The 20,993-nt window shown below is 38.5% G+C and overlaps 2 protein-coding genes across 3 annotated transcripts in view; both read left to right on the top strand.

The window, feature by feature from the left end:
* The window catches only part of PIK3C2A (phosphatidylinositol-4-phosphate 3-kinase catalytic subunit type 2 alpha), a 113,804-nt gene extending 107,524 nt beyond the window's left edge, over nt 1-6,280 (top strand). The window contains exons 29-33 of one of the 2 annotated variants that reach the window (XM_039236733.1): nt 669-786; nt 875-947; nt 1,278-1,387; nt 1,475-1,600; nt 3,116-6,280. In XM_039236733.1, coding sequence (XP_039092664.1) covers nt 669-786; nt 875-947; nt 1,278-1,387; nt 1,475-1,600; nt 3,116-3,298 — 610 coding nt within the window. In that variant the 3' untranslated portion in view covers nt 3,299-6,280. Of the gene's footprint in view, nt 1-112; nt 332-668; nt 787-874; nt 948-1,277; nt 1,388-1,474; nt 1,601-3,115 lie in introns of those variants that run through there. The other variant, XM_039236734.1, reaches the window with a different exon arrangement.
* Nucleotides 6,281-9,332: 3,052 nt separating this feature from the next.
* Nucleotides 9,333-12,306, top strand: RPS13 (ribosomal protein S13). The gene is made up of 6 exons (XM_039236813.1): nt 9,333-9,437; nt 9,589-9,637; nt 9,825-9,903; nt 10,921-11,090; nt 11,570-11,670; nt 12,232-12,306. The coding sequence occupies exons 1-6, from the start codon at nt 9,415-9,417 to the stop codon at nt 12,263-12,265; spliced, it is 456 nt and encodes a 151-aa protein (XP_039092744.1). The 5' UTR covers nt 9,333-9,414; the 3' UTR covers nt 12,266-12,306.
* Nucleotides 12,307-20,993: the final 8,687 nt, after the last annotated feature.

Genomic DNA, 20,993 nt, shown 5'->3' with positions numbered 1-20,993 from the left:
CATACTCAGCTCATCGGGGGTGGGGGGGTTGGGGAATCAGCTGAGGCATTGAGACTGTTGGTCAAAATCTTAGTACTTAGTTTTGTATCTGTTACCCTTTCAAAACCCTCAGTTTTGATGTGGCTGATGACCAATAGATTTCCTGTGTCAAGTTGTTCATATTCTTCTCAGACTAGATTTCAGATGCTAAAGAGTCAACAAAGTGAGTATTGGAGTTTACTTCCATGTGCAGTCTCATTTTCCACTGCCAGCAAAATAGGCAGAGTTAAGATTATCTTTATTCAGACCCTATGTCACTTGTGGACATAGTATTGACCTAATATGGGACTAATATTCATCAATAACTTTGGCTGATTAATTATTATTTTAGAAGATATGCATAAAATAATTTGTGAATAGACTAATCTTGAGAAGAAATAGTAGAAAATAAGTAATAAATAGCAAAACAATGTATCTTTTGTACCAAGGTTTATAAAAGGATAATAGGTACTTGAACTATTTCATTACAGTACTTTGAAAAGAAATAAAAGAACTTTCTAGAAGATTAAGACTCCACTTTGTATTTAAGGATATATTTTTTAAAATATTTCTAATTAAATATACTTAATTCTATAAGTACTTTCAGGAGAAATAATTTAAATCCCTCTTGTTTTTGTTTTCTTTTGTAGTTTTCCTAATAGGATGGTTCTGGGAAGAACACACATAAAAGATGTAGCAGCCAAAAGGAAAATTGAGTTAAATAGTTATTTACAGAGTTTGATGGGTGCTTCAGCAGATGTAGCCGAGGTGACTGTCCTAATTGAAAAATAACAACATACTTTTCTGTGTCCTACATAATATTTAAATTAATGATTTTTTTTCTTTTCTGTCTTAGTGTGACCTTGTTTGTACTTTTTTCCACCCTTTACTTCGTGATGAAAAAGCTGAAGGAATAGCTAGGTCTGCAGGTGAGATTATTTTTTCTCTTCCTTGATAGCTTCCCTATGACATGCACACCTATAATTTCTCAGTGGATATGGCAGAGTGACAGTGGGGTTGTTGGTAGTGGTCCAGTGAGAGTGGAAGGGAGGTATTCTTTCCAAGGCCATCAATTTCTGGATAAACATTTTCCTGAGAGATTGTGGTTACTAAAGAACTCTAAGTCAGCGGCCTACTAGGTTATTTACCTTTTTCTTTCCCTATGTGCAATGATTGTGGAATCACAGCAAATTTCTTTTGTTGTCGTTTGAACCAATGCAAGCAAGATAAAATAAATATGAATGTATTTATATTTTCAGATGCAGGTCCTTTCAGTCCTACTCCAGGCCAAATTGGAGGAGCAGTAAAATTATCTGTCTCTTACCGAAATGGTACTCTTTTCATCATGGTGATGCACATTAAAGATCTTGTGAGTGTTTACAAATAATGATGATTGTAGAGAAAACCTACACCTTGGTAGGAAGTATTACTGTTAAGGGAATGCTTTTCTTTATAGGTTACTGAAGATGGAGCTGACCCAAATCCATATGTCAAAACATACCTACTTCCAGATACCCACAAAACATCCAAACGTAAAACCAAAATCTCACGAAAAACTAGGAATCCAACATTCAATGAGATGGTAAGTTAAAATCATTTCTAAAAATGTCCCAAGATTTTAAGGTTTAAACACTTTAAATTTTCTAGTTATCATTTGGAGAACTATTTATTGTACTAGTAAAGCTACTAGCAGTCTAGTGGTATTTAACAAAGGTTGTTGAATTGAACCTGCCGTCATTGACCCTAAGGTTTTAAAAGATCTTAGGGGTTATTATTTAACCACCCTTCCAGTGTTTGAACCTCCTCTACAGCATTTTCAAAAAGTGGATATCCAGTCTGTGCTGAAATACTTCCAGGCCATCTACTTTGTTTTGGGTAGTTCCAACTCTTAGAGGATTTTTTTATGCTGGGCTGAAATCTTCACTCCCTGCAGTTTGTACTTGGTGTGGGTTTCAGTTGTGCTTCTTGGAACCACACAGAACTACTGCTCTTTTTCTCCTTCAGTGTGGCAGCTTTTCTGATAACTGAAGATCAAATGCCCTTCCTGTTTATCTTTTTAAACCATTGTCAGTCAGTACTTTTACCTTTATTTGACAGGATGTAATTTAAAAATCCTCGTCTTCCTAATTGGTTTTAGTTTCCCAGCAGCCCTCTTGATAGAGTGCTCTAAACTTAAAGCAGTAAGCAAAGCATCAACTGAACAGTGTGGAACAGAACTGTGACTTTGCTAAGTGACTCAGAACTTACTCATCTATTAAACCCTGATAACCCGTAGTCAACTACCTTTTCGGGATAAACACATTATGTGTGTACATTAACAAGAATGTCTGGCTAGAGATTTGGAAGAAAATAAATATGGATTTTCATCAGGGTTATAAGTTGGTGAAAAGCATATACAATATTTGGTGAAGACCAGGTGATGTTATTCTCAAAAACCAGTATTGGCTTTTTTCTAGTTGCTAGTATTGTACTTTCAAGAAATGATATATGGTTAGTTTTTAGTTTTTATTAGACAGTGAGGACTAGATTAAAGCGATATTTCTTAGAAGTTATGATGAGGCTTTGTTGGGAAAAAAAAATCTAAGTCTTGATGTGTTTCAAAGAGCTTTTCAACATTCCAGATTTGCTGTAAACTACATGTGTACTTGGTGAATTTGCAGTGAAGTATGGATAATCAGAAATTGTCATTTCATAGCACATAAAGTCCAACAGAAGAGACAACAAAAAGAAATTCTAATCCCTCATTTTTTGTAAAATAATTATATGTTATTCCATCTTGCTTCTTTCCATTCTCTTGCCCAGGTATCAGGCATCTGCCTTGTAATTGATTTTCCCTTTGCCATACCTCCATCTCAGAAAATCCTTGAGTTTTTAGCCAATAATAATTTTCTACTTTGTGCATTTTTATGTCAGACATTCAGAGGAATGATAATGATAATCCAAGACTCCTGAATACAAAATGTGCATATAAAGTATGAGACACATTCTACCAGATGTGTCATAGTCAATGTCACCAATTGTAATCTCTTTATTAATCTCACTTTTGCTTTTACTTAAAATAATTTGTAACTACTGTTTCTTTTTGCCTTTGGTATAGCTTGTGTACAGTGGATATAGCAAGGAAACCCTAAGACAAAGAGAACTTCAACTCAGTGTTCTCAGTGCAGAATCTCTGCGGGAGAATTTCTTCTTAGGTGGAATAACCCTGCCTTTAAAAGATTTCAACTTGAGCAAAGAGACGGTTAAGTGGTATCAGCTGACTGCAGCAACTTATTTGTAAGCTAGTCAATTTCTGAGCTTTGGAAGCAAGAATAGTTATAAACATGTAAACACATACACACTTGTGAACTTTGTATTTTTATACTTGGACAGAAATTATAAAGTAAATGTACTTACTACATTTCAATACATCTATTGGACCAACAGCCACATAATTAACTTTAAGAACTTGTTGAAGCCATTGCTGTTTTAAAGTCATTATATAGAATGCTATAAACTCTAAACATAATATATAATAAGTCCTGAAAAAGACTTTGAGTTGGTGAAGGATTTAATCCTTTCTTGAGTAATTCAGAGTAATAGCTTTAGTTTGGTCTGATAGTACTATGTCAATTCAGCCATCTATTTTGCATTGTTTCTTACACAGACACAGCATGTTTGTTTTCCTCTTTTGCACCTTTTATAGCCTTTACCATTGTGTGTGTTCGCAAACACCAAAGGAAAAGAAAGGTGCAGGATGTTACCAGAAAATGCAGCTGCTATTCACAGGGCTGAGAAGCAAAGCACAAATAGTTATGTTCAGAACTACTACGTAGTTTGTAGAAGTAGGAGAAAATAATACTGCTTTCTATCACCCATGTTTTTAAAGCCTCTTTCAGAATAAGTGCCAATCACTGAAGTTGTAAATAATGGTGCCTTAACTTCGGATGCTTCCCTGGCACTTTCATTCTGATTTTTTTCCTGACTTGATAAATAATTAGTAAGTAGTTTTCATTTGCTCTCAACTTATTAAAGGTAAGAATTATGTACATTTACTAATGTTTTTCCCACAGAAAGGTAATTTTTTCTACTTCTCATGTGACTTAGTTAAACATTTGATTTATGTTTTTATTGCTGCATAACTGAATGAGATTCACCAATGTAACTGTATAATAAATTCCATCATTCCATTAGAATCCTACATTTATTCCCAGGAGGGTGAATTGAACTTTGGTAATCCATCTCCATATGTCTATACTCCTCTTCCTCATTAAGCAAGTGAAAATTGTTCACTCATGTTCCCATTCCTGTTCGGTAGAACTCCATGAATAGGGCAGACTCTTCACAAGAGGCCCAGGACAAGAATTCTAGGGTCCAGACTGAATTTTAATGTAGATTTTTTATAGTACAGTTTGTCTTGTAAGCTGTCTTACTTATAATTGTAAACATACATTCACATGAATTACTTTTCTTAATATAATAGGATTCAGAATCATAAGGGACATGATTGAAATTCTACAGTAACCATTAAGGATATGATTCATTTTTATTACTCACCTGCACACATAAGTTTGTGTTTAGTTGAATAAATATGTTTATATATTCTCATGGCTAGAATGGAATTTCTGACACTTTCTGAATGGTAATAGAGATTGTAGTAGTCTAGTTGCTGTGAGGTACCTGACAAAACATGCAGTGAAGAATACCAGCAGAGAAAGGACAGTCTCCCCTTCAGTTGCCCATTACATAATTTTTTATGAACTGTGCAAATGTTTAATGTAAATGGTGAAAACTACAGAGCAGAAATAGAACAGTTGAGGATATACCAATGGGACAAATTTAAAAAAAAGAAGAAAAAAAAACACTTGAAATTTTTGGTGCCTAACACTAATGGTCCATTTATAGAAAACCCTGTTAGTATGATATATGAATGTCTTTTTTTTTTAATGTTAAATGTATTGTCTATTTAATAATTTAATTAAAATACAGATCAAAACACCTTTTTTTTTTTTGCTTTTTCCACATCCAGTTAACATTTTCTTAAAGTGTACAAGTACTTTTGCAGATATAAAGAAATGCTATATACTTTCCCTTTAGCTTTGAGACCTAATTCCATTCCATGAGTTATCACTTAGCCACTGTAAAAAGAAAGAAAAAGAAAAAAAAAAAGTACTGTCTTGGTAAAAGGCCATTGTTAATCAGACTCCATATATACTGCCTATTTGCAATTTGTTACAGCAGTGTCTTTTAGCACAAATAATAGAGCTAAAAAAATGTGATGTCATTTTTCCATTACAACAAATGTGGATTTCTTACCTAAAAATGTATATTATGATTGATACTGTACAGTTCCAGAGTTCAGAACAAGTGGTAATGTTTTTTTTCTTAATTTAACTCATTTTGTGCCTTCTTTGGTCATTAAAATGCACACATATTTTACATATATTTTAATGTAAGTTATTTCTTTGTAAAATGCTAATCTTCAGCCCTTACAAAAAAAAGGACAGAAACACTTCTTTGCACTATTATCAGTAGATTTTAAATCAGTTGTTTTTTTAAAAAACACTTTGTAAAGCTTGCATTAAAGTAAATATGAAGCAAAAGTTTAAGCAGACTCACCAAGACACTAATTTTTATGTGTAATCACAATGTTTTATATCCATCTTTACTGAGTAAAAATAATTATGCTACATGTAAGTCCTGCACCAGAAAAATTCTTTCCTCTTGCAATGTTTTGGGATTTGAAAATAATGGTTTACTCCAAGAACCTATTATTTTCTCTACTGAGGAACCCAATGTAGAACTTGCACTGACATTTTTATTACTCTCTTTATAAAAACTTAACTATAGGTAGCTAACTGTTAAGGCATGTATGATATTTGATAAAGTATTCTTTTATCTTTTCAAATTGAAGTTGTATAAAAGTTTCAATATCTTGCCTTAAATTGGTTGATTGTTCTTTCTAGGATTCAAGTATTGTGGCATTTAAAAAGAGAAAATACTCAATTTTGATACTTAGACTTCAGATCAAAAAGGACTAAAGCCCCACTTACCCTAATCCATGGATTTACTTACATGCTCTTCGATTAGCAATGCAAATATGAATGACTATGGCAAGTAATCTCATCTATAAGAACCAAATACTTTAATTATATTAAGGTAGTCAGTAAAGATGTATAATATTTTTATTAATACTTTGAATATATTCAGTGGATTGAATGTGACTTCATAACTGTACTACGATTGTATTAAAATATTTCTGGAATAAAGGAGTCTGCTATCATTTCTTTACTCATCAGCGTATTAACATTTTTGGTTCCAAACTGTATATGAACCCGGGGAGCCTGCCTGGCTCAGTTGGTAAAGTGAGCAACTCTTGATCTTGGGGTCATGAGTTTGAACCCCATGTTGGGCACAGAGTTCACTTAAAAAATAAACAAACTTTGATATGAGCTGAGTGTTGTGTACTTTGTTTCTCACCCAGGAGTTAATGTTAAGTTCAAAAATCCTGAATTTCAAAACAGATCTGTCAGTTGCCCCCAAAAATCTGACTTCTAAGTGTGGTTCTTTGAAGGTCTGGATTGCCACTTTGCTCCATCACCATTTCATATAATTGGAATGACAAAATATGCGATATTCACAGACTTCTCTGAGTATGGTCCATGGCCTTTGGTGGTTTACTTAAATATTAAATAGTAACAGCATGTTATATACATATCTACAAAACAATGTCCTCTAATACTTTACCTCCATCTTGGAATAATACCAGTGTGAAGCTATGGTTCTTTGACCCTACAGAGAACATGTAAAGGGGCCCAGAGACCATAAAAGACTAGTAACTTACACAAAGCCATTTTCCTGGAGTGATAAACCCAGTTTCAGTCAGTGGGGGGGGGGGGGGGGACCTTAATTTCACCCTTACTTTTTTGAAATGCTTTATCATGTAAAACTTAGACATCTACAAAATTAGGTAATAGTGTAATGAACTCCATGAATGAATCCATCACACACCTTCAGTTGTTATTACCTTGGGGCTAATCTTGTTTTATCTGTATTAACTAGGATGGGTCATTATTCTTAAATCTTCAATTCTGAATAATTTATTGTGACTTCCTTTCCAATTTACTACTTTTTCAACTGTTTAAGTCCTCCATTGAGTTTTGGATGGGTTTTTTTTTTTTTTTTTTTTTTTTTATATTTTTGAGAGAGAGAGAGAGAGGGAGACCTAGAATCCGAAGCAGGCTCCTGGGCCTGAGCTGTCAGAACAGAGCCTGACACAGGGCTTGAACTCATGAACTATGAGATCATGATCTGAGCTGAAGTCAGATCCTCAACCCACTGAGCTACCCATGTGCCTACTCCATAGAGTTTGTTAGTTTTGGTTGTTCTGTATTTCATTTCCAGAACAACTGTTTGGTTATTTTTGTTTGAATCATGATCCAGAAAGACACAAGACTGCCACCATCAAAATAGCTAAGAGGTTTTTTTAGCAAATGGTCCTGGCACAATTAGCCACATTCAAAAGAATGAAGTATAGAACTGGTACAGTATATGCAAAAATTCAAAATCAAAGGTATAAACATAGCTAAAAATTATCAAACTCCTAGAAGAAAACAGGTGTCCATCTTTGTAACCTTGGATTAGGCCAGAGATGCGTGTGTGTGTGTGAGAGAGAGAGAGAGAGAGAGAGAGTATGAGCAGGGGAAGGGTAAAGAGAGGAGGAGGGAGAATCCCAAGCAGGCTCTACATATCTCAAAACTACTAAGAGATACCAATTCATACCCACTAGGATCGATAGCTAGAATTTAAAAGTAGTAGGGCACTCTTGGCTGCCTTAGTTGGTAAAGCATCCAACTCTTGATCTCAAGTCATGAGTTCAAGTCCCACATTGGGCATGGAGCCTCCTTAATAAAGGTTGTTTTGTTTTTTAAGTCTGTGGAGAACTTTGAGCCCTCATACCTTGCTGGTGGGAATGTAAAGTGGTGCCGTTGATGTGGAAAACATTTGGCAGCTTCCAAAAAAGAAAGTTACCCTATAACGTAGCAATTCATAATATATACAATTTCCAAGAGAATTGAAGAGTATTCAAATACTTATACATAAGTTTTCATAGCACTACTCATAATGGCCAAGTAGGAGAAATAAGCCACATGTCCATCAACTGATGGGTAAGTAAAAGGGCATATTCATACAGAATGTTGACCGTAAAAAGTAATGTAGATGCTACAACATGGACAAACCTTGAAAACATAAGAAACCAGTATCAAAAGGCCACATATTATATGATTCCATTTACATTTAATGTCCAGAATAGGCAAGTCAATAGAGACCATGCAGATGAACGGTTGCCAGGGATGGTGGGGAGGGAAGCCTACCAAGTAATTAAGAGTACAAGGCTTTTTGGGGTGATGAAAATTCCTGGAATTAGTGATGATGGTTGGTTGCATAATACTGTGAAAATACTAAAAGGCACTTAATTGTACACTTCAAATGGTTAAGATAGCTAATTTTATGGTATATGAATTTTACCTCAAAAAATTTTTAAAGTTCAATCCTTAAAGACCATTTGGTCACTGAACCTCTATTTTTAATAAATGTGTTAACAGTAATTTTTAGATCTAATTCTTTTTGTCTTAAAATATAATCAGGTTTCAGGGCAGTTGGGTCAGTCAGTTGGTTAAGTGTCCGACTTGATTTAGACTCAGGTCATGATCTCACAGTTGTAAGATCGAGCCCCGAGCTGGGCTTCATGCTGAGCATGGAACCTGCTTGGGATTCTCTCTCCCTCTCTCTGCCCTTCCCCTCTCCCCACCCCCCAACACACACTCTCTCTCTCTCTCAAAATAAATAAACTTTAAAAAATGATAGCGGTGGCTGCGTGGTAACTACCATGGTATTACTCTACCTGTGAATTCATTAAAGGCAGGGAAAGACTACGTAGCTAGTGCCAAGTCAAGACCTGGCGCTGGTGAAGTGATGAATGAACAGCTGCATGGTTGAACCTCAGGCGCCCAAATTCAATGACCTTTCTAGGGCAGGGATCAAATCCACCAATCCTTGAAACTAGCTGCCCCATGCACACTCCCAGTCAGGGATTTGAACCTGCGCTTTTTTGGCGCGGGAAGCTCTTCCGGAAAGCCGACTAGTGGCGGACCTAATTTCCCGCTCTGGCCACGAGCCTCCTTAAAGACCGATGCATGCTGGGACACGTAGTCCAGCCGCTCGAGGAATCATGCAGTACAACGCTGAAATGCATTTCGGGATATGCGGCCTCGGGACGCCGGGAGTCACGCAGCGTAGCTCCGCCTCCTGCATGGGATAAGGGTGGACGTATGTGAGGTCACTTCCTGTGTGCTGGGTAGCTTCCTGCGGCGTTCCTACCCTCGCTCTCTTTTTCGCTGCCTGACCGCCGCCATCATGGGTCGCATGCACGCTCCCGGGTGAGCTCGGGTTTCCTAGGGGATTGCAAGCCTTGGGCCGAGGGATGGGGGGAAAAGGAGGGCGTGTGGACAGCGAGTCGAGGGGGATGATGTTCTAGGTTATTGTGGCATTGACCACCACCAATCTCATTGCGAGACTTTCTCTCCCCAGGAAGGGCCTGTCCCAGTCAGCTCTGCCTTACCGCCGCAGCGTCCCCACTGTAAGTAGCGTGGGGGGACGCGGGAGAAGTCGGGCAGGGGGGCTACCATCCGTCGCTCGGGAGAAGCAGTACCGAGGTGTGGGGGCTGTGTGTGCTGGGGAGCTCCTCTTCGAGGGTGATAGGGACCAAGGTCCTTAGATACCATCCCTGTTTCTCGTTCTAAGGCCAGTTTCTTTTCCCTAAACAGTGGCTGAAGTTGACGTCCGACGACGTGAAGGAGCAGATCTACAAACTGGCCAAGAAGGGCCTGACTCCCTCACAGATCGGTGGGTATTTCTGTATAATGTAGCCCCTTCCGCCTGCCCTCGTGTAACTTGCTGAAAAAGTCTCTGCGGGTAAATGTGTCGCATACGTGCTTTGAGAACTTTTAGTTCGTTTTCCTGGCTTTACCGCTGATGACCGCGGCCAAGTGTTCATTTGTTGAACTCTCCAGCTCTTAGTTTGGAAGATGGGAAAATCATTAAAATGCTTGCCAAAATTTAGTGAGTACTTAGTACGGGCTAGGTGTATTTACTCCTGACCGAATGGTTCTACCCATTTTACAGATATTGACTTCATTTAACTCTGATAGTTGTACTTTCAAACGATTGTGAAGTTTTTTTCATCTTACAGTTGAGGAAACCGAGGCACCGTGCAGCTCACCGTGCTAGCCCCAGGTCACTCAGCTATGAAGTGGAGTTGGGATTGCCAGCTCAGAGTACTTGTCATGCACCAATGTTGTGGTTTGAACCTCAACTGTGTGCAACTTTGTGCTGATGGTTTCATTCAGCAACTGTTTGCCTGCTATGTGGTTCTGGACCCTGAGACTACAATAGTCAGAAAAAAGGGAAAAGCCCTCTTGGAGCTTATATAGTCTAGCCAGAGCTATCCACACCGAATAGGAAACACATAATAAACTGTCAAGTGTTCAGATGGTGCTGTCTTGAGATTTAAGAAATAATGTATGTAAAATTCTTAGACTGTCTGATCCGATTTCAGTTATTAAGCAAATATACGTGGGAGTCTCATTGATTTCTTTGGTGGCCTATAATCCAGCAAGTTCACTATGTTGTTAGTCTTCCAGCATTCGCAGTTTCCTCCAGAAGGGTTTTCCTTAGTGTTGCGTAAACCTACCTTGATGTCTGAGTGAGCTTTACATGCGTCCTCATGTTGTTTTTCTGTGATACAAAAGGAATCCTGTTTTACAGAGGAAAACTTGGAAATGACTTGATCTCAGAGTCGTGATGTCACATGCTTCAGTTGTGTGTTTGGTGAGGGGATTTATATTACTGGTTTTTTTTCAGGTGTGATCCTGAGAGACTCCCATGGTGTTGCACAAGTACGTTTTGTGACAGGCAATAAAATTTTGAGAATCCTTAAGTCCAAAGGACTTGCTCCCGATCTTCCTGAGGACCTCTACCATTTGATTAAGAAAGCTGTTGCTGTTCGAAAGCATCTTGAGAGGAACAGAAAAGTAAGAGAATGGAACTGTTTGTATGAGCTTACTTCAGTAAAGTTGTTGTGCATCTGATTTGAATTTCTTAAAGACGCATGAAGCACAGACTACGCACGCCACGGTTGCTTTGAGATAAAAATTCTACCAGAAAAGATTGGCTAGGTGGAGGTGGGGGGCGGCTTTGGCTCCCCTAGATGTAGTATATTCACTTGGTTGAAAATGTTGAGGTGTTTTTTTGTGGAGTTTTGTTTTTTCATTTGCAGTTTTGCAATTCGTGTTAAGATTTTTGGAAGCCTTAAATTCCCTTAAGGACTTAATCTAGCCACATGAACCTTAGCCTAGGGTTCTATTACAGGGCATTGAGTAACTTCATTAAAGTGCATGGTACCTATACATTTTTTTGTTAAAATAATATTTGATTATGTTATTATGAGGGGGGCGTTTCTTAAATTTCTTTAATTTTTATTGTAGGATAAAAATAACTCTTTGTCTTTTAGGATAAGGATGCTAAATTCCGGCTGATTCTGATTGAGAGCCGTATTCACCGATTGGCTCGATATTATAAGACCAAACGAGTCCTCCCCCCAAACTGGAAATAGTAAGTATTAACCTTTTTTGTTAATAAAAACATACATTAGCTGTATAGTAAATATACTAGCAACTGTAGTAAAAGGTCTGTAGTACATGTTTTAGGCCAGGCCTCTGTGGTTGACTACTCTTTCAGCTGCCGTTTTAGGAGGAACTCAGCCATAGACAAATGGGTATGGCTGTGTTCCCGTGAAACTTTGTTTACAAAGACAAGCAAACGGCCATAGTTTGCAGACCCCTGATTTAAAACCTGTATAAGCCCTTTGAATCACTTTTAGATAGTTTCAGGTCATAGTTCTGCTCCTGGTTTTTATGTTGTCTTTATTTTTGCATAGATAGCCCATTATAATGCTTCATTTCCAAATATTCAGTTTTCACCAGAAAGGTTTTTTCCCTTATGTTGACCAGTTCTCCCTTAGATGAGTGAGTGTCTTTGTTCTTATGCTTGATGCATCTTATGTATTATCTTAGCTGTTCGAAAATAGCTGCGTTAGGTGTTAGAATCTGTGAATGAATATGGGGGACCTATATTAATCCAACTTTTCTTCCCTCTCCTTTTTTTTCTTTTCAGCGAGTCATCCACAGCGTCTGCCCTGGTTGCATAAATTTGTCTATGTGCTCAAGCAATAAAATTGTCTAACTAGAAGCATATTTTGTATTTTTTTTTTTCCCTAGAAATATTTACGTCATTGATTCATATGTGTTGAATTTTTTGGTGTGGAAGTGTTTCAGCAGAATGAGGAGTGTGATTTTGCAGGGAGCAACAAGATAGTGCCCATCTATCCATCCCTTCGCTGCTCAACTAGCTGAGCGGTTTATAATGTGGTTAGAAGTTGTTAAATGGGGGAGGGAGTGGCAGGACTGGAATAAACTAGGAAAGGAGTGACTTGTTTTGATATCCTGGCAAACATGATTCTAAGTATTTTTGGTACATTTGATGTTAAGACTGAGGTAGACTTAATGATGAATGTTATCCAGGTAATGTATGTAGTAATCTCATCAGAAATGAACAAGAAAGTTTTTCTGCAGGAGAAACATCTTTAGTATGAAGGGGCCTAAGGAGGACCTGATAATTTGATCCCAGTCTAGTTGGTAAGGCTTTAAAGATGAAGGGTTTCAGGTAAGAGCAAGCACAGTTCATCTGAGTCAGGGGGAACCAGAAGAACTGTCTGTGAGATGAACCCAGGCCACTAAGCCTTGCAACTCTTGAATGGGTTAAATACTCAGCTGGGTGTTTTCTGAGTATTCAATTCTTAAAAGAACCTAATGAGGTATGTGGGGTATCCCTGTTTAAAAGTGACAAGTCTTGAACCATGAGTTGAGTTGTTGAAGATGTAAGACAGGTAAATGATAAGCTGTATATCTGGCTGGTATACGGAGCCATGCTTCAGAATTGAGAAAAAGTGATTTTTATGTACTGTTTTCTAAGTGTATCATTTGAATAAATACACTTAAGCTATTTACTTAAGGTTTACCCTAAGCAATAATTAAAGTTGTGTTTGAAATCACACTATTAGGTGAAGTCCCTTGTTTTCAAGAGACTAGTATCAGCTACCATTGATCGCCTTTTGAGTACTGTGCTCTGGGGTAACAGCAAGTGACTTCCCTTGTTTTTCAGGGCACTTGATATATTCACCTACCCAGTATTGTGTGCTCTCTGCTGGCTATACAGGCTGATTCAGTCCCCCTTCTAATGGGCTCACAAATAATGGGAAGCCATCTGTTTCAGTATTTAACCCAATTATTACCAGGTGTTAGATTTTAAGTTTCTCATCCTTTGTGTTCATTTCATGTCTTAAAAGTGGCTAACCATCATAAACCAAGACTCAAACTGACTAGTAAGGCAAACATCTCCAAGAGTGATGAACAAGTAAAACAAGGTAACTCCCAGCACGATCCCTTGGAATCTAAATAGCTATGCAGATGTTGGTTATTGATGGTTCTGGACCAAAAACTAGTTCATAGTAGGTGGGGCATTGATGTTCCAAAGCATGTATAGGTTGCTTTCTAATTGTAAGAAGTATTTACATATTTGTGATTCTTACCATCAAGCCAATAATTACTACAGCTATTTTTAAAGTATTTTTTTTCTTTGGAGCAAGCACAAGCAGGAGTGGGGCAGAGAGGGCAGGTAGAATCCCAAATACGCTCCAGGCTGTCAGTCCAGAGCCCAATACAGCTCCATCCCACAGACTGCGAGATCATGACCTGATCTGAAATTAAAAGTTCGACACTTAACCAGCTGAGCCACCAAGGCACCCCCAGAATCACTGCAAATACTAAATGACTGCAAATAGCTTTTCTTAGTGCCTTAAAAAATTAGTATGTTTGATAATAGTAAACAAGAAAGAAAATGTAAAAACATCTGCAATTTTTTTAAGTTGTGGACAGAGAGTTCAAACTTGGTTTTCAGCAACAGCTCTGCAGCTTAAAGGCTATGGAGTCAAAATCTAAAGAATCTGTTGGGGCACCTGGGTAGCTCAGTTGGTTGTCTGACTTTGGCTCAGGTTATGATCTCATGGTTTGAGGGTTCAAGCCCCACATTAGGCTCTGCGCCGACCATGTGGAGCTTGCCTGGGATTCTGTCCTCTCTTTGCCCTTCCCCAGCTTGTGTGAGTGTGCTCTAAAAAAATATATCTCTAAATTACTGTGAGGATTACATGAAGTTAATGTGTAGTAGTTAAATCATTCAGAGAGAATGAACCTTAGCAATTGATTTGGTGAACATCCCTCCAGGTACCTACCTATTAAGATTACGTGGACATCCTACTACATAGGTCCATTTCCCTACCATTTTTGTTATGTCCTGATTTTGTTTTCATGGGTGCTATGTACTGTAATTTGCCTTGTTATCTCAAGATATATCTCAAGAATAGGAACGTCAACATTTATGTTTTATAATTTGTATGTTTTGCAAAACTGCATTTCAAAAGTCTGATAAAAGATCCAAAAGTGCATGAGTGTCATTTCACCATGTCCCTTTCAATTTTTTTTTTTAAATTTCAGAGAGGGTGAGCAGGGGAGAGGGGCAGAGGGAAAGAGAATCCCAAACAGGTTCCAATCTCATAACAGATCATGACCTGAGCTCAAATCAGGAGTTGAACACTCAACTAACTAAGCCACTCAAGCACCACAAAATTTTTTTTTTTTTTAAGAGAGAATGATACTCTATTCTTTGTTTTATTCTATTTTACTTCTTTGATTACTAATGAGTATCTTATGTTTCTTTTTTGTGAATTGCTTATTCATGCCCTGTAAAGTTTGTCTCTTTTGGAATATTCTTTTTTTTCCTTTTTATATTTGTTTATTTTTGAGAACAAGGAGACACAATCTGAAGCAGGCTCCAGGCTCTGAGGTGTCAGCACAGAGCCTCACGTGGGGCTTGAACCCTTAAACCATGAGATCATGACCTGAGCTGAAGTTGGATGTTCAGCCAACTGAGACACCCAGGCACCCTTGAAACATTGTTATTGTTAATCCTTTGTCACTTGTTACAAGTATTTTCCCCAATTTTTCTGTCTTTCCATCTTGTTTATGGTATTTTGGCTGTAGAAGTTTAAGAATTTTATTGATAATCCCTAATGATTTTTTTGAATGATCTGTTTAAAAAATAGAGCAGTCTAATAAATTGTTTTTTGTTTCCCCTTCTGTTTAATATGGTCTTCATCCATCTTTCAGATTTAGACATTTCTTCTTCCTTTTTAAACGAACGTTTCCATATGCTTTTCCTTTTCTGACACAGTTGGAATCAGCATGTGTGTATTATTTGTCCAATTCTACCCATATGTTAGCAGCTAAGGTTTGAAGGTTTCCTTCAACAACTGTTCTCTTCATTTAAAAATCATCTTTTCTGGGGTGCTGGGGCGGCTCAATCAGTTGAGTGTCAGACTTTGGCTCAGGCCATGATCTCATGGTTCCTGAATTTGAACTCCACATGGGGCTTGGCTGCTGTCCGCGCAGAGCCCGCTTTGGGTCTGTTGCACCTCTCTGCCTCTCCCCACATGTTCTCTCAAAAGTAAACATTTTTAAAAGAATTATCTTTTTTGTGGGGGACTCTTGGCTGGCTCACTTGCTAGAGATGCAACTCTTAATCTTGGGGTCTTCATGAGTTTGAGCTTCATGTTGGGCATAGAGTTTATTATTTTTAAAAAAATTTTTTTAATGTTTTGTTTATTTCTGAGAGAGATAGCATGAGCCAGGGGAGGGTCAGAGAGAGAGGGAGACACAGAATCCGAAACAGGCTCCAGGCTCTGAGCTAGCTGTCAGCACAGAGCCTGATGTGGGGCCTGAACACACGAACCGTGAGATCATGACCTGAGCCGAAGTCAGACACTTAACCGACTGAGCCACCCAGGCGCCCCTAGAGTTTACTTTTAAAAAAAAAAGGGAAGACAAACATGTCACTTAAAGGAAGGTGATTTTTAAGGTTTTTTTTTTGTTTTGTTTTTTAAGTAATTTCTGCCCATCATGGGACTTGAACTCCTGAGGCCCCTGAGATCAAGAGTCACATGTTCTACTGATAGCCAGCCCCCTCATCTTATTACTATTTTTTAATCAAAATTATGCATATGTGTAGTTTTAAAAGTATTTTACAGGGGGCTCAGTCAGGTGTCTTGATTTTAGCTCAGGTCATGATCTCGCAGTTTGTGGGTTCAAGGCCCATGTCGGGCTCTGTGCTTAGGGTGTAGAGCCTGCTTGGGATTGATTCTCCCTCTCTCTGACTCTCCCAGTTGTGCTCTCTCTCTTTCTCTCTCTCAAAAAAGTAAATTAAAAAATAAAAATTGAGGTGAAATTCACATAACATAAAATTCATCATTTTATTTTAAAGTGAAGAGTTCAGTGGCGGTTAGTACATTTATAATGTGCAAACATCACCCCATCTAGTTCCAAAATATTTTATCACCCCAAAATGAAACCATACTCATAAAGCAGTTACTCAGGTACCTGGTGGCTCAGTCAGTTAAGCTAATGGCTTGCTCTTAATTTTGGCTCAGGTCATGATCTTAATTGTTGGTGAGATTAAACCCCACTTTGAGCTTTGCACTGACATAGGGGAGCCTGCTTGGGACTCTCTGTCTCTCCCCAACTTGCACATGTGCATTCTGTCTCAAATAGTATACATACATACATACAAACAAACATACATACAGTTACTCCTCATTCTCTCCACCTCACCCTGCCCCTGGCAACCACCAATCTGCTTTCTGTTCTGGATATTTCGAATAAATGAATCATGTAACCTGTGACCTATTATGTATGGCTTTTACTTGGCATGATGTTTTGGGAGTTCATTCATGTAGCATGTCAGTACATTTATAGCTGAATATCCCACTGCATATGAGCATAATTTATGCACTCACTTTAGAGAGATTTGGGTTTACACCTTTTGACTGTTTCAAATAGTCCTACTAAAACATTCATGTACATGCTCTTGTTTTGAGTCCTTGTTTTCAATTCTTTAGGATACACACAAGTGTGGAGTTCCTCTAAATAGCATTTTTATACTAGGATTTTTTACTTTTTATTTTATACCTCTTCCCTAGAAATCCTCAATTACAGAATAGTTTTTGGTTAAGTCAGTATTTTAGGTTTCATTTCTGTGGCTTTTATATAAGTGCTTATACATAATATGTATAATTCTCTAACATTTCACGTAAATATATATGTTTACCTAAAATGCGTTCGTACACGACTTGTTCTTACATCTGCTTAGTGTTCTGTGTTCCTGTGTCTGATTCTGCCCCAAACTTTGAACCATGGTTTAAATCTCAGTATGTTCAAGCATGTTTACTTCCTTTCTTTTTCTTGGTGATATCCCTCCCAGGACCCATAACCTCTAGCTCCAATTCAGACAGGTTACTCTAAAGTTTTTTTAACGTTTATTCATTTTTGAGAGATGGTGATAGGCAGCATGAGTTGGGGAGACACAGAATCTGAAGGAGGCTTCAGGCTCCAGGCTATGAGCTGTCAGCACAGAGCCCGACACGGGGCTTGATCCCACAGACCTTGGATCACGACGTGAGCTGAAGTCGGACACCCAACCAACTGAGCCATCCAGGCGCCCCAGACAGGTTTGTCTTCCCCACAGGTCTGAGAGCCACTTTCTCCTTCAATGTGGGGATTCTTCCAGCTTCTGGTGTCAGATTCCTATACTCACATCTTTCTTGGTTTTCTCCTTTTGGTGAAACATCCTCTGGTAGCTCCCAAAGAAAAGGCTCACTCCTTGGACCTCTTTTCTTTTCTGTTTATATCAACTCCTAGGTAATTTCACCTGGTCTAGGACTTTAAATGCTACCTTAGAAGTTAACGCTAAAATTCATACCTCCAGGGCATCCCTGAACTCCAGCCTTAGATATGTATGCGTCGCCTATTCAATATGCCCACTGGAATCTCTAATAAACACCTAGACTTTTTTTTTTAATCCCAAACAGAATTCTTGATTCTAGCAGCCCAAACCTGCTCTCTCCCCAGACATCTCCATCTCAGTAAATGGCAACTCATGCTCAAACCAAAAACCCGAGTCAGCCTTGTTTTTCTTGCATCTTATAGGTACTTGATCACCAAATCCTCTTGGCTCTACCTTTACAACATATGCCCACAGTTGAACCATTATGACCTTTCCTACAATCACCCGAGCCCAACGCTGCTTTCTACCCTTACTACTGTAAAAGCCCCCTAACTGTTCTGTGAGCTCCACCGAGGTCTTTTCTTCATCCAGCACGTAGAGTGTTCTTTTAAGATGTAAGTCGCATGATGTCCCATAGGCTCAAAAACCTCCAGTGGCTTCCCATCTCATTCAGAATTAAATCTAAAATCCTTATCTTGCCCTATAAAGGAGTGTTAGGATCCTGGTAGGAAACAGATGGATGTCACACTCACATTGAAGAATTTGGCAAGAATCTACTAAAGGAACATTTTTACGAAGATGTGAGTAGAGTTGAGAGAAGCCCCAGGGCATAACTGTGTACCGTTCCCTGGAGTTAGCAACCCTGGGGAGATATTAGGCATTTCCACCCCCTAGTCTGGAGAGTTCAGGGGAACTAAGGAGGGTCACCTGGTGAAAGCTGTGGCCCTCAGTAAGGACTCCTGCCTTCTGATTTATTGCAGGTACCTCCCATTGGCCAGATCCCACAGGAAGCCAGAGGTCAAGGGGGCCTGTTGGTGTGGTCCAGGTTCCCAGGCAGCAGAGAAGTGGGGAGAGCGGGTCTGGAGGGACAAGAGGAAAATACCCAGTACAAAGGGCCCCTGTGACTTGGCCTCCTCCAGCCACCTCTGTGTTAGTCTCCCACCACTCTTTCCAGTCTCTGTGGCCTGGTTTCACAGATACTCTTCCCAGAGCCACTGTCCTTATTAATTCCTCTGCAGGGAAGGCTCTTCCCCCCAGCTATCCACATGGTCTATTCCTCCCCTTCGATCTCTGTTCAACTGTAACTTCACAGCCCCTATGTAAAAGAGGGGCCCCTCCCACCCAGCACTCCTTCCCTGCAATTCTGCTGTTCATCAGAGTGCTGATTACTATCTGACATGTTGTGTTGGTATTTTCAGATTATAAGAGCATTTGAATAAGGACCTTGTTTATTCATTGTTCTATCCCTAGTTTTTGGAATACTGTCTGGCATGTAGTAGATTCTCAGTATTAATGCACATAAATGTTGAATGCACGTAAGAGTTGAAAAAAGTTTTTGAGATCTTGGAAAATGTCTTTTTCAACTCTCCCTGTTGATTGGCAGAGAATTTGGGAACAGAGTCTAAGTTGGAAATCATTGTTCCTAAACATTTTTAGTGCTTATTGTTTTTAGCTTAAAAACTGCTGTTGAGAAGTCAGGTGTCATTCTGATTGATTGCCAGTCCTTTGTCACCTGTTTCTTTCTTTTCGACTTGATGCTCTTAGGATCATCTCTTTATTGCTTAGTGCTCTGAGATTTGCGATGATATTTTTTTTTCATTTGTTCTGCAAGGTAACCTATTTCCGTCTCAAAATTGTCTTACAGTTTCAGGAGATTTTCTTGAATTATTCCTTTAGTGTTTCTTTCACATGATTTTCTATGTTCTCTTTCTGAAGCTCATTATTTGCTCAGACTTTCTGGACTGATCCTCTAATTTTTTCATTTTTTGCCAACTATTATCCATCTGTTTTCCTACTTTCTGGGAAGTCTGTGCTTTATCTTCTAATTTTACTTAGTGTTTCATTAATACCTTGGTATTTTTAATTTCCCAGAGTCAGTGGTATGTTGATAGGTGTTATATGTGTATTGTTGCATGAGTACATACACGTGTGTAAATATACATATATGTTATGGGTATACACATGTATACATTGTTCACATGCATATATGTTGTGTGTTGGTATGTTGGCAAATGTTTAACTCTTGGAGGGGAGATGCCAACACTGATCTGTAGTGTTTACCTATTTTCTGTGGTGTAAAAACTCCTACTATGGCCAATTTCAAGCTACTAGTGTGATGTCACATGTGGAGTTGGGAAAAGATGCTCGGTAGTAGGCCATCATATAGGATTTCCCCTCTACAGAAACAATAAACATAAATGGTTCTAAGATCACGAATAATAGTAAAACAATAAAACAATCCAGAAGTGATGGGTTTTGAGTATATATTACATTTGTTTTGAATATATTTACCTTTGAGTTTATATAATTTATTTTTTTAATAAAGCCAGTGTTTAACTGGCTTGCAGAATTCCTGAAAATATAACAGTTGGCTCGTGTTAGCCTTTATGAGCTTAAGCCAACTCACCACTGCTCAGAGCTCATTTTTGTTTCTTTAATTTTTTTAGAGAAACCTATTGTTTTGTAGATATCTTCTCATCTCTGAATACATTAATGATAATCTTTTTCTAATGTTTATTTTTTAGAGAGAGACAGCGCACAAGTGGGGGAGGGGGTGAGGGAGACCCAGAATCTGAAGCAGGCTCCAGGCACTGAGCTAACAGCACAGAGCCCGATGTGAGGCTCGAATCCACAAACCTCAAGATGATGACCTGGGCCAAAGTTGGATGCTTAACAGACTGAGCCACCCAGCTGCTCCTCATTAATGATAACCTTAAATTTTTCCTGCCTCTACCATGTCTGTTTTTGCTGAGCTCCTTTGCTTATTTGTCATTTATGTTAGAGGCTTTCCTCAAATGTCCAATAGTCCCTGCAAAAATCTCAATTGTTTGAATTGTATCCAGATGCAGTTACTCTTTTTCGCTACTAGGTGGCGTATATTGTGTTGTTGCTAATGTTGCTAACACAACCTTATATATGCAGCTTCTTATATAATTTATGTGTGCTCTCATATGATTTCTTTGATTTTTCACAACTTCCCAAAAAGT

The sequence above is a fragment of the Hyaena hyaena genome, unplaced genomic scaffold (genome assembly GCF_003009895.1).
Source record: "Hyaena hyaena isolate Hyena2069 unplaced genomic scaffold, ASM300989v1 scaffold_116, whole genome shotgun sequence".
Taxonomy (NCBI): Eukaryota; Metazoa; Chordata; class Mammalia; order Carnivora; family Hyaenidae; genus Hyaena; species Hyaena hyaena.
The sequence above is the reverse complement of the archived record's forward strand: the minus strand, read 5'-3'. Positions and strand labels throughout refer to the sequence as shown.

Coding starts and splice junctions, on each gene's coding strand:
- RPS13 (XM_039236813.1), top strand. CDS start 9,415: ATGGGTCGCATGCACGCTCCCGG. Junction 9,638..9,824: donor ACCGCCGCAGCGTCCCCACT/GTAAGTAGCGTG, acceptor TTCCCTAAACAG/TGGCTGAAGTTGACGTCCGA. Junction 9,904..10,920: donor CCTGACTCCCTCACAGATCG/GTGGGTATTTCT, acceptor GTTTTTTTTCAG/GTGTGATCCTGAGAGACTCC.